Source organism: Anabrus simplex, chromosome 6, assembly GCF_040414725.1.
Source record: "Anabrus simplex isolate iqAnaSimp1 chromosome 6, ASM4041472v1, whole genome shotgun sequence".
In the NCBI taxonomy this organism is placed as follows: Eukaryota; Metazoa; Arthropoda; class Insecta; order Orthoptera; family Tettigoniidae; genus Anabrus; species Anabrus simplex.
In genome coordinates, this window is record NC_090270.1 from 259,773,476 (window position 1) to 259,787,344 (window position 13,869).

The following is a 13,869-nucleotide window of genomic DNA, read 5'->3' on the forward strand; positions in this document are numbered from 1 at the left end:
ATATGATTCATATAGGATATAGGACTGTCGCCCAGGTAGCAGATTCCCTATCTGTTGTTTACATAGTCGTCTTGTAAATGATTTCGAAGAAATGGGAAACTATTCCATTCCCAAATTCCTCTTCCTCTGAATGGATATTTACCCCGATTAGTTCTTTACATTTACAGTACCTTCCAACGTCATCTTAATAAAGTTAAAAATTAGAATGAAATGAATTATCAATAAATGGGTGCATGTGGAACTAAACGAGTTCACAGAGCTAGTTGCAAATAGAGCATCGTGGAGAGACTTCCTCAATTCACGGAAGCCTGCAGATAGAATGCTCGAAGGCAATAAGTCCGTAAGAAAGACGTGCGTGTATATACGTATAATGAAGCGTGTAAAATAGAGTTGAGAATAACGGCAGGGAACGAAAATAATTGTTTAAATGTAAATTAGAAAGTCGATGAAATCCTGCGTACCTTCTATTACAGAGCGAGCGACTTGACCAATCTACTACAAGAATACTTCCAAAAACGCTGCCTTACACGACAGGTTATAACTGGCATAAAGAAACGTAATCTCAAGATTTTAATCCGAATTTGGTATTGTTTTTGAAGCTCATAGATTAAAATCACGAAAGCTTAACATAAATTCTTGTCCATAACTGTTTTAAGACTCCCCTTATTAGGCTTTTTGGTGATAATCAGTGATGCAAGCTCAGGAGATTAAAACAATCAAAATGAGCTTCATTTGACTAGAGATAGCACCACATTTGAAAGCGAGAAGTCTCTGAAAATCAGTCTAGCCATCCTGTGTTTTGAGTTCTTTTGAGATCTCCTGTGCTTTCGATTGATACATTTCACTAGAAACACCATACCCTAACTCACGTTTTTCTATCACAAATTTGTGGAGTTGTTCTTCAGTTTACGGAAAGACGGCATTCCGCCCGCGGAACGCTCTGCGATCTCCGTTACGTTTTAGAAGTTTTTCCTTCTGCCAATCATGAATACACGATTCTTCAATTCTGTATATTTCAACTTCGCCTTAAGTTTCTCACGCACAGGAAATGACGGCAGGCGCTGTTTTGAATTCATCGCTTACTATCGAGACAGCACATTCACGGGACACGTACCGAACTCGAATGTTAGCGATGTAGACTTCAGTAACCAACAGTCTCAACTCCCACACGGTACGATATCCCCGAGATCAGCTATTCGCGCACCCAGCTTGCCAGCAACACTTGTGAAATGAATGACGATCGAGCATCCGCAGCAGCGGATTTCACATTTACCGCATATTTTCCCATATTCTTTGATTTACTGTATTTCATTACCCTACATTTTGCGTTAACATGCAACTAACCGTATTGAAAAGAAAATCGATCTTGTTATCCAGAACGCAACTAAAACACAATTAGACCTGAATGCCAGTTTACATGTCTTATATTGAGTATGGTAACCGTATTCAAATCTATTTCAATTCTCTGTGTAAACGTAGTAAATATTTACGAGAATGAATGGCGTGAATACTACTCCCACCCAAGATTAAGAAAAAATATTTTGGGTTAAAGAGTGCGCATAGTATTCTGGATTATATGGTAGTTGCCAATGACTTCTGCCACAAACCTAGTATATTATCACAATTTTCGATGCAGAAATTTCTGAATATCAAACATTTGATCATATTGAGCATTTGACAACTTTCTCTTTTTAGTCTGTCTCTGCCATGTTAGTACATATGTCCTCCTTTAATTGGGTGGTCTGTCACTCGTAACCCTGGAATGGACAGAGGAGGATTGGACCGACCATATTTCGAGCTCCGAGAGGTCATATCAGGATTACAATATTCTGATTATTACCTTTTATATCAAATTGAGACTGTGCAGTGTTGCAAACAGGGTTACATTAAAATAGGATTAAAACAATGAATTGGGGACCTTGGAAATTATTAAGTTTTGTTATACGCAAGAACTTTGTTTATCTGGCCATCATTAATCTGGTCCTCTAGTCTATCCGGATCAAAAATAGTAAACATTTATTTTTACTTGTACGGCGTTTCTTTTACTGGGGCACGCATTCCAGGATGTTTGGACATGTAGATGAGAACGGCGTAAATGACTGCTTGAAACTTGACTGAAATTCTAGCTACGGTGTAAGGACAGATGAAGAAATTATTGCCTCTTGTTCCTCGGCAGGTAATGACGAGTGTGATGGTGAATTTGAAAATGAAACCGGTGCACCATCAGAAGAAACAGTGACTTGTGGAGAGGCAGCAATGCAGCCAGACAAACTGAATCCCCGACTGAAACCACACTGGCAGTGCTGATGTTAGTAAAACGTCTTCGTGATCGTTCTGCGCGCAGACGCTATACAAATGTTAAACAGGGGGGAAAACCACACATTATTTTAGTGCATAACACAGTCGTAAATGTAACAAGTGTTCGTATATCTTTTTGTATGATTGAATGTTACTGTGCAACTTACGTTAATAGATCATATAACATGTTCTGTACTGTAATTGTTTTTTAGTTTTTGCAGATCATACGGTTTTTCATAATCCGGAGCAGTTCCGGTCCCACGTGATTCGGATAAACGAGGTTCTTGTGTACTGAGATAAGTTAGTTTTTTTTTTTAAACTGTCCTGTTGTATATAGAAGTGGTCTGTTGCAGTGGGAATTAATAACGGCGAAAAACTTACTTGCTATTGTATCCGGTTTTTGTAAATGTCGGGAAACCCCTCATACACATTAAATCCTTATGACACGGATATCAAGTTTGCTTAAAGCTTGCGCTTTCGCGGATAATATCCAAACTTCGGTTTACTTGTTTGTTGTTTTTCGTAATCCAACACTATGTGAACGTGTGTGTTAAATTTAATTCCGAAAAAAAAATATATTACCGTATTTCTCCGAATCAAAGACGACCCCCACTTTTTCCTTCAAAAAATTTTAATCAGGCTTAAAAAGTGCTTTGTAAAATCAGAAAGTCTTCCTTATACAGTACGCATTTTTAGACAATTTGTAGACGCCGAACGTTGGCTTTAATTATGCTGTATTTTGTTTGTGACTGTACAATTATACTTTATTTCTGCGGGTTTAATAACCATTAACTTAAAAGTTGCATTATAATATCGAAGTAAATTTGTTGACAATTTGCCGGCAATACACATTCCACGTGTGTCTACAGTACGACGGTCCATCAGGAAAATATTCTTGCTTACTATAAAACTGTTAGTTTCACTCAGCGTCTTATATAACTGGCTGCCGCTACACGCACGTCTCGCTTGCCGGATTCAGCCAACTTCAGAGGCTAGCGATGTAAAGGCCTTAATCGCAGACTTTGAAAGTCAGCGGGCGAGTTCTTTGCTTCACTGTATGGCAATTCTGCCCTTGCATTTTTGTGCACATACCATCTTAGACTTCTTTAAAGTGGCCTTGTTGCGGGCCACTGAATCCTTTTTTTTTTTTTACAGTGTGCATTTTTAAGCTATCTTTGTTTTCACGGTAACGCCGAATATTGGCTTTAGTTAGGACTATGCCATATTTTCTTGCGGCTTCAGAATTATACATTTCAGGGCGTTTAATAGCCATTAACTTAAATTCGGCATCATAACTTCGACGAGAACCCGTTGAAAATTTGCCGGCAATACCTGTTCCACATATCTTTACAATTTGATGATCCAGCACGAAAACATTCGTGCTGTCTATAAAACTTAATTTTATTAAGAGTTAGGTACAGCAGACGCGTTATAACTCTGCTGCTGAGTAACAGTGTCCTTTCTAAGAATTCAAAGGCTCGCATGTTTTGGTGCCGTTCTGCAGATTTGAGAAATGTTTTTGTAGAGGATAATAGAATGTCATCCTCTCTTCACTATTTCCTGAGATCCAGTGACGTTACACATAGGCACTGTACAACCGCTCGCCGCAGCTAGCTATGTGTGATAGAGGTGGTCGTATTGTTAACAAGTTACGTGTGAGTGCACGTGGGTGAAAAGAAACAGCGTGGTTACTGCGGTAGTTGCCAGTGCTGTTTATTACTAAAAGGCCGCAAATGCATAACGACCCTTGATTTTTCACATGAGATTCTGTGGGGAAAAACTGTCTTGGTTTCAGAGAAATATGGTATCACTCCAGAGGCTTCTGTGGCACACATTTCAGTTTTTCCTTCAAACGGCGTCACTTAACGTGACCGTATATGTATCGTTAGATCATATTTCAAACACCTGTAGAGAAATGATAACTTCCTCGCTAAAAATGTACAAGGGAATAACTTTCTGAAATTTAACTGAACGCGAGAAAATATAAACCATCTTCTGAAATTAGTGACGTACTCTGCCATATCTTGAGGTTTATCACATTCTTACTTAATTTCAGTATATGTTATATTGAGAGATCGTTTTTTAACGAGTTAACAAACTGCTCTTGGCCACATTATATGCGCGTTAATATACGAAAACCTGTCGTCTTTCATTTCAAATTTTCTTTAGAGAGCTGCAGTCAACAGGTATTACTAATCGACTCCAACATCGCCTTGGAATGTTGACGGGGTAGAGCTCGCAGATGTTAACTGCTCTACTCACATATCTGGACAACACTAAATCATTAAATCACCTTCTAACATAATAACATGTAATAGTTACTCTATATTTCAATTTCTTACTTTACTATCTAAAATCATCAACTTGCATTCATCCATATTACATGAAAATACATTTTAACATGAAGTAGGTTAATAACCTTCTCACCGAGCTCGATAGCTGCAGTCGCTTAAGTGCGGCCAGTATCCAGTATTCGGGAGAGAGTAGGTTCGAACTCCACTGTCGGCAGCCTTGAAAACGGTTTTCCATTTTCACACCAGGCAAATGCTGGGGCTGTACCTATTTAAGGCCACGGCCACTTCCTTCCCACTCCTAGCCCTTCCCTGTCCCATCGTCACCATAAGACTTATCTGTGTCGGTGCGACGTTAAGCAACTAGCAAAAAAAAAACCTCCCTCCTTCTCCAGTGTTGATAGAAGGTTCCACAGCGCTCAACTCGCTCCAACCTACTCCCCCCAACCACAGTATAGTATACTAGATTATTACATCCAATAGAAGAAAACCACAACGCTACATGTGGCCCGGCCCATGCTTCCCTTCCCCCCCCCCCCCCTCCGCAAGCAGGGTGCTTTACCCAAAACTTTCCATGACCACAGTCCTGAAATAGTGTTTGCTGACAACGGACTTAGCATTAGCAGTCTATAAGTACATAAGTTATCAATGTATAAATACAGCTGAACCTGTTTGATACATAACTCTGTTCTGCGTAATTCATATTTGTACGTAATTTCCTTCAGGTCTCGGCAAAATGTAATTTAAGTGTGTTAATTAAACCTTATTTATACGTAATCCAATAATATGTATTTCGCTTTTATTCGTATTGTCAGTGAAATATAACCGATTTTTGCGTGATTGTAATGAGCACATGCTTATTTAAAAGAAACTACTGTATTTGCAAAGTTCCCTCTTTGTCGGCGTAGGCGGAAGTAGGGCAGTTGGGTTTCGGTGTTAAAACAGAACGCAGAGAGTTTCGCCAAGTGACATTGTTGACCCTGACTTACTGACGGCTTAACAAAGGCCAACCGAGCGAGTCCCCTTTGCTCTCTCTCCCGCTCCTCCTTTACCTTCGTCGTTTTTTACTATTTTATCTGATCGGGTTTTTGCGTTCCTTGTATCTTGTGTGGAAATCGAAGTTCCGTTTGACCTATGTATGTGGCATTGCAGTTAGGTTCTTGGCACTTGAGTTCATATACTCCTGATTTCAAGAAATGGTCTTTTTTGTTCAGGTTGCACTGGCTGATATATCTGTAGTGTTCTGTTCATTCCAAAGGCTACTTTTAAACTTTGTTTCTTGAAAATAGGAGCTACTTTCTGTGTGTTCTTAATTTGTTAACATAGTTGAGAACTACGTATTTTGCTATGTTGTGTGATGGTTTCCCGGCGATTATTCTTATGTTTATTTAATAGTTTATAGACTGAGCCCTGAAGATGGTTTTCTTTCGCGATTTGTTTAATGATTTGTATCTCTCATTGTAATCCGTTGTGCTCATTGGTATGGAAATAACTCTGTGTATCATTGTATTCAGTCCTGCTATTTTGTGTGTATGGGTTGTTCAACTAGTCAAAAGTGTGCGGCGTTTGAATGGGCTTTTTGTATACTTTGTAAGATAGGTTGTCATTATTTCTGTAATTGTGATTTCTACAAATAGTTTTTCTTGTTAGTTTCTGGTTCCATTGTGAAACTGATGGACTTGTGTAACAAATTGTGTGTTTAACAACTGGAGTGCATTACTGATGTCATTATCAATGTGCATATAAAGTCATCCACATAACTGCTCCAGTGTAAGATTCCTTTTGAATGCTTGGCCCATTAAGATGATGTTTCCGATGTTATTCAGAAATATGTTTGCTATTATATCTGATAATGGTGAGCACATGGTAAGCCTTTCTTTTTGGCAATAGATTTTGTTGTTGAATGTAAAGCAATTATGGTGTTGCTTAGCCTGAAAGCCTGCAGATTACGAGGTAACGCGTGGTCAGCACGACAGGTCCTCTCGGCCGTTATTCTTGGCTTTCTAGACCGGGGGCACCATCTCACCGTCAGATAGCTCCTCAATTGTGATCACGTAGGCTGAGTGGACCCCGAACCTGCCTCGGATGCAGGTAAAGATCCCTGGCGTGGCCGGGAATCGAACCCGGGGCCTCCGCGTAAGAGGCAGGCACACCACCCCTACACCACAGGGCCGGCTCACAGACATAAACATAGATCTAAAAATTTTACACATCAGAAATAAAAGTAACTATTTGGATATAAAGGAAGCAATGGAAATTTACATTGCAAAAATGCTAATGTAACTAACCTCAATGACCACACACTCTTAAAAAATTCTCCCCTCTTCGCTCTACTCACATAACATATGGACACTAAATCATTAAATGCTTTTATCATAATATTTAAAACTTGCTCTCTATTTCATTTCCTTACTTTATTCACCTAAAAGCATTTAACTTCCATTCATCCATATTACATAGAAGTATGTTATAACGTGAAGAAGGTTCCGCAGAGCTCCACTTGCTCTGCCCTACTTCCCCCTTCCCTCTCCACAGTACCGTATACTAGATTTTAACATCCAATAGGAGAGATCCAAACGGCTGCCCCCACGCTTCCCCTCCCCTCTCCGCGAGCAGGGTGCTTCACTATCAACGACAAGTTTGCGCAACGAAACAATACTGCACATATATATAAGCTTGTTTTAGTGATTTGATAGAATATGGGGATGATGTTGTAGAACGAAACATGTCATTCTTTGTTTAATAGTGTGTGTTTTTACAGGTATGTTTATAGTGTTATAATTTATATTGCAAGTGCAGTGTGTTTGACAAACTGAAAAGTTTTTGTTACATTTTACTGTAGCATTTCTAAAGCAGTGGGCAATTATTTGTTCTTTCTCTGATATACATACAGCATTGCAAAACTGCAGTTATCCCAATATATTAACAATAATGTCTCCCAGAAGCAGTAATACGCAGCATATGCTTGACCATTCGTGCTCGGTAATGCCACTTCATGGCACGAATTATCCCCTTATCTATCAGCTGCACAATAGAGATGGTATTTGCATACAAGAATGGACCTTTCACGTGCTTTAAACGGCAAGGCACACAATTATGAGAGTAGCAATTGTCGATGATGAGAATAATTCTCTTTTTGGCGTTTATCTGACATTCCTGGCTCAACCACATCTCATATCACAGATGTTATCCATGTCTTGGTGTTGTGCCTTTACTCACAGGGCAGATGTTGCACCCCCTTGAAGCACCTTGGTTTCTCGAACCTACCAATATGAGAGATCTAAGTTGTTCCATCCCTGTCAACTTTATCCACAAAAGAGCAGTTATCTGTTCTTTCAAACTTTTGCCCCCATAACATTTATATCAGTGCAATTCGAGGATTTTGGTCGCTATGAATTTGGCCTGTGAAGAATTGTGGATGCCCACAAATTAGGGCCATTGATTGGGATGTTTCTGGCCTACATTTCAACAAATCTCATTGAAACAGCTTTGTCTACCTCTTAGTCTGCTGTCCTCATCTTCCCTTATGGACCAAGTGCATCTGCAACAATATTCTGCTCTCAGGGTCTTCTTGTTCATCCGGTAGAATTACCGAGGGAGGCATATTATATTGCTGTTAAAAACTTAATTTCCAATGTCCCTTCCATTAATCAGGTGGTTCTTTTTCTTCTGCAGGATCTATCCGCATACTTTAAACAAATGAAGGAAATTTCGCAGAAGCGTGGAGAAATATCTAGTCGTGTTCGGTTTATGATACAAGATGTTATTGAATTGCGCCAGTCCAAGTGGGTTCCCAGGAGAGATGAATCAAATCCGAAAACTATCGATCAGATACAGAGGGAAGCTGAAAAGGAAACGTTGGATCAGCAGATAGCTCTTAGCACTGCTCCTCCTACACCAAGGAGACAAGAGGATAGAAGTGGTGGTGGTGACAGACGGAAAAATCGTAAGTGGCAGATACTTTTAGTATTCTCACTTTTGGAATATGTTTTAGGACAGTATAGATAGACCTTAATTTTTCAGGAAATGTTAATGAAGATGGATGGTCTACTGCTGGATCTCGTTCAAAGATGGGGTATGCACTTGATACAGCAAGGTTAAAGCAGAAAGTGGTAAGATTATTTTTCAGTGTTTCATTTTTTGGGAGCATATGATGTTAAAATATATAGTGCGTTATCTCTTGCTAAGGGATTTTAAGGGATTATTTACTATTTACTATTCATAACTAGATTCAAAATGGTGGCTCTCTGAACATAGTGTTCTGCTGCAGAGTGGTGTGCAGACTCAATTACACATTCTCAAGAAGTGGGTGTTAAGAGTTTCTGCAAGTCTAGCTAAAATGAGAGGCATGTCAATAAATACCAAAATTTAATCTAGTTTCATTACATACTGACTGGATTTTCAATTTCTCTACCCCTGTTTATCCAGGATGTTTGGTAGTTGTTTGTTGTAGGGTGTACTACTTTCTGTATGAATTGTCTACATTTAATTTTATTCATTTACACTTAATGTTAATAGGGCATTTTACTTTTCAGCCTGAAATGGATTCTATTAGTCTTGGGAATAGGAGCACCTACACCAATTGGACTAGTAACCTGAAGGTTGCGGATTCCAGCAAAAAGCCAACATTACCAGGAATGTCAAATTATTTCTCAGCGTTAGAGAATATACCTAGTGACTCTGACAAAAGGTATCCACAGCTTCTCGGTCCAAGGTTAGTGTGTCCTCCTTTCTAATTAGATTTACAGTGTGATACCTTGCCCCCTTAACACTAGGGTTTCTGACAGCAGTCAAAATGGCCATTTTCAGTTCTGTTTTCTCTATCACTCCTGTTATGCTTTTAAGATATAGGAATCCTTTGGTCGCTTTTAATTATTTTAAGATGTACTTTTCGGCATATAGCTTCAAATACCCATGACTCATTTCTAGTTAGTGTTAAAGGTCATATACCTACTTTTACCAGACGGTCATTTTCACCGCTACTGCAGTAGCTAACATGGCATTCATTTAGAGCGAGATATCATTCTAACCTGCTCTAACAGTATTCTTTATTACCGAATAGAATGTCCTGTTGTGCTACAATGGGACAGCTGTTGGCTGTCTGCTGACGGATACCGAAATTGTGAACCATTTACATAACCTTTCCCCATCACAATCTAGCAATGAAGCTGAGTGACTTAGACCTCGATAATTGGGAAGATGTGTATAATAACTTGGCAGTAAAATAGTCTATGTAGCAATTTTTTTGAATTGTATGGTATGGGCGAACAACCCCCCCCCCCCCCCCCCCCCCCCCCCGATATATATAATCCATTCCCGTACAAAGATGGATCTCTCTGTTCGAGCTATGCCGTGTATTCTCGTACTAAGGCGGAGAGATCAGTCCTGTTACCGCGCGTATTTATGAATTATGAATGTTGTCTTGACTGCTGTATTTTGTTTATCAACTTCATATTAGTAGCAATTTTTTTGAATTGCTACGATATGATACAATGTAAATTTTTTGCCTGTGTCCAATATATTAATTGTTTTAAGATCTTCGCTAATTGGCTGATGATGACACTTGAAATGTGTTGAAACCGGTCCCAATAAACAGGTTGTAACTACTTTTTAGTTCAACTTACTACGGAGTATTGAAAGGTGGATCCTTCCCTATAATATTGCACATCTTCTTATTTCTCTATTCAATACGGAACAATCATGAAGTTTTTAACTTTAAAAGTTATGTACTTGTAGGTCAAAGTATAAAATGGCAGTGAAGATGTTAACAAATGTTTAAAAACTTGATCACTTCGGAATGGTTAAAAGTTTGAAGCGTAGCGCTGCTAAACACTAGGTGAAAATAAAACATAGACATTCAAAAACAGACATAGTACGCAGTCCTTCCACAGAATATTGATAATAATGTAACATAAGTAAGTTTGATAGTGGTTTGTAATGTCAAGATGATGTCAATTATGATGTACTGAAAGGAGTGGATCATGTTGCAGGCAAGAGAATGTATATAAAGGCCAAAAGGTTCTCGAAACAATGCGGAACCTGAAGTTTGAAAAGAAAGTTAAGAGTTGAAATATTGGAAATAGCTATACATATCTGCATGAATGTCACTTTCTGGTTTTCAACTTATTTGTAGCTGCGTGCGCGCGCGCGCGCGCGCACACTCTCTCTCTCTCTCTCTTTCTTTCTTGGTCACCTTTCTAGTGCACTTACCACAGACCAGTTTTCTACGCATTGCATACCTTTTGTTCCCTTTCCACACTGTAAGCTGGCAAGTGTCTGTGTTGTGTGAACTTACTTCAGAGGCTAGGGCTTCATTGTTTAGTTAACATCCAGCATACTGTTATTTCAATTTGCTTGTACTGTGGTTTTATGCTTACAGCTCTCGTCCAGGCACTCAAAAGTCAACACCATCTCCATCGACTGAAAAGGAGAGAATGTTGTCGCCATTCAAACTTCAAGGTGATGGTAAGGAAAATTTAATTATTATTTTAGGTACAATAACTGCCCACTTCACAGTGTACAAAAATTATGTATCATTTTCATTTCTCCTTGTCCAGTTCCTTTCAAGCGGGGTTGATGAAGGTACTTCTCCACTGTTACAAAAAAAAAAAAAAAAAAAAAAAAAAAAAAAAAATCTTCAAATCTTGTCAAAGATTTTTTAGTATTGCTGAGGGTTTGAAACGATTCGGAAAGGTTTAATAGAATTTTGTTTCAACATGGAGGAAAGGCTAACATCAAAGAGAATGCCTGACGGAAAAACAATAGTGTGTCAGTGTAAGGAAAGGGAGAAGTACAAGGTAAACATAAAGCAAGGGCAACTTGCAAATCTTCTGTAAACTGCAGTTTTCAAATAGCTTAGCTCTCTTCTCATCAATGGCAGTTATTCTGCATGCATCGTTTTCCGGACCCTGACGGGCTAGTTTCCACTTCATCAGCTTGCTGCTCATTTAGGGGCAATATTGGCAGATATTGATGTAGGAAGTGCACGACAAGAAAGAAGCTTGATGAATCAGGTTGTCTGCTGATCCTGGAAGTACTGGAATTTGATATAGTTACTGGAATTTCGAACCTTATATTGCAAACCGTATATAATACACCGTAACAATGTCTTCCTACCGAGCTCGATTGCTGCAGTCGCTTAAGTGCGGCCAGTATCCAGTATTAAAATTATAAAATTCTTTTATTAAACCACCTACTCAATACAATATAATACTCATTGAATTATAAAATAATCATGAGGTGTCTTAACCCTTTCACTACCAATTTTATTTTTTCATAAATTAGGTTATTTCTTTGCATTTACTGGTCAACGAACTTCTAATTAGTATACAATTTCAACATCTAATTAATATCTGATACGTTGTGCCTCTGAGAGGGGTGGGACATATATGTCCCACTGGTATATTTTGAAAGATGCCAACTCTTGTTTATAATACCATTATTTATAAGAATATGAAATAAAAGATCTGGTACACAGAATACTAAATAGCCAAACTTAAAAACGATGATATATAAGATCAAATTATTAGTTTTAGAACACTTCACCTGTAGGTTAGATTAGGTGCAACAGATCAAGTGTGATAAGATGCTAAGTAGGCCTGCACAGAGGGAGCTTACACATTGTACAGAGAGTTTGGGTTCTTGTTCCTTTCTTCAGCTTCGAGCACCTCACACATCGCCTTCTGGTATTGCCTTCCACCGGCAACTGACCTCCAACATACGTCAATTTTGATGCCAAGGTAGGTCGCCCAGTTATCCTCTTCCTTTTTACTGTTGCTTTTGCGTTGCCAACAGCCATCATTTGTTCTGCAAGGGGAATAATGTTCTCCAGCAACGGAATCCTTTTATGCTTGGTTTCATGATACGAAATCCAGGAATTGACAACGGCCGTCATGAGAACCTTGAAGAATACCTTTCTTCACCACTTTTGAGATTTATCAAAATCGTATGTTCCAACATTCTGAGAGAGGTCTACACATCCCATAATTTCATTGTAGAATGATGTTGATTCTAGGCAGGGAACTACTTCTCTACTTCCATCTTTTTCTTTTTTTAGCACTTCGACTTCGTTTGCCACATGGCAGTTGCTTAGTACCACCAATTCTTTAGAATCCTGCCATCTTGCAGCAAGCGTTCCAGAAGCATTAGCCAAATACTGACATTGGCTCCTGTCTAACTTTCCCTGCAATTGTCGTTTTTGTCTGCTTCTGAGGCAGTATCATCATCCAGACCTACCGAATCATTGTCACTAGGCACATAATTTACATCCGCAACATCATCAGAGCCGAAGTCCAAATCTGACGCTGAATCTTCTTCATTTGTCCCTAAAAACTTTGCAAGTTGGTTCTCATTCGAAAAGACATCCTCCCAATGCCGTCTTTTTGAAGTCATCTTAGCTACAATAAACACAATCTATTTCGTAAACCAGGTTATAAAATACCACTGGGACTATATGTCCCAACGAAAACTACCAATGGGTTATATGTGTCCCATTGTAAAGAAATTAGATATTACATTGCACTAACCTGATATAATATGTAAGATGCAAGAAAGTGGTATTTGTTATCGCTATAAGCACCTGCGTATGTTACACAATGAACACAATAATGTAACCTCTGAGAATTGGCGCGAAAACAGTGACCCGTATCGATAATCTCCCGTTCTATGAATAAAACTTGGAACACGTGCCATCTGTTGGAAATTCATGGCAATGCTAAAGCTAACAAATCTATATATAACCATTAGGACACAGTCCTGTGCTATTATAATTGAATTAAATCCCAATAGTATTGGTTGATACCCTTGCGGGACATATATGTCCCAGTGGGAGTGAAAGGGTTAAAAAATGGCTTAAATAACGGAACATGTTTCGTTCGGCATTGCAAACATCATCAGCCATTAGTACTAATATGTATTCCAATATTCCGGTAAGCAAAACGGTCAAGATTATTAAAACAAACCTTTTAAACCACAATAACCTTAGCAAATGCGAAATAGATAATTTCATCAGTTTGTTAGAATTTGTACTTAATAACTTTATTTCACCTTCAATAATAGAATATATCATCAAAAGGGCCTAGCAATGTGTAACCCGATCTCGGGCATTCTGGCTGATATCTTTATGGATGATTTGGAAAATAACAAAATAATCAATAATATCAACGGTCTTCAATTATGGTTAAGGTATGTGGATGACACTTTTGCCATTATAGATACACAGAAAAATGATAGTCACAGCGTGCTAACATCCCTTAATAAGCTTGACAATTATGTCAAATTC

At 38.7% G+C, this 13,869-nt stretch overlaps 1 protein-coding gene across 5 annotated transcripts in view; it reads left to right on the top strand.

Moving 5' to 3' along the window:
- Positions 1-13,869, top strand: part of LOC136876417 (eukaryotic translation initiation factor 4 gamma 1) — a 700,368-nt gene that overhangs the window by 614,030 nt on the left and 72,469 nt on the right. For all 5 annotated transcript variants that reach the window (XM_067150372.2, XM_067150376.2, XM_067150374.2 and 2 more), the window contains 4 exons: positions 8,265-8,535; positions 8,613-8,701; positions 9,125-9,303; positions 10,969-11,054. In XM_067150372.2, the coding sequence (XP_067006473.2) occupies positions 8,265-8,535; positions 8,613-8,701; positions 9,125-9,303; positions 10,969-11,054 (625 nt within the window). The remainder of the gene's footprint in view (positions 1-8,264; positions 8,536-8,612; positions 8,702-9,124; positions 9,304-10,968; positions 11,055-13,869) is intronic.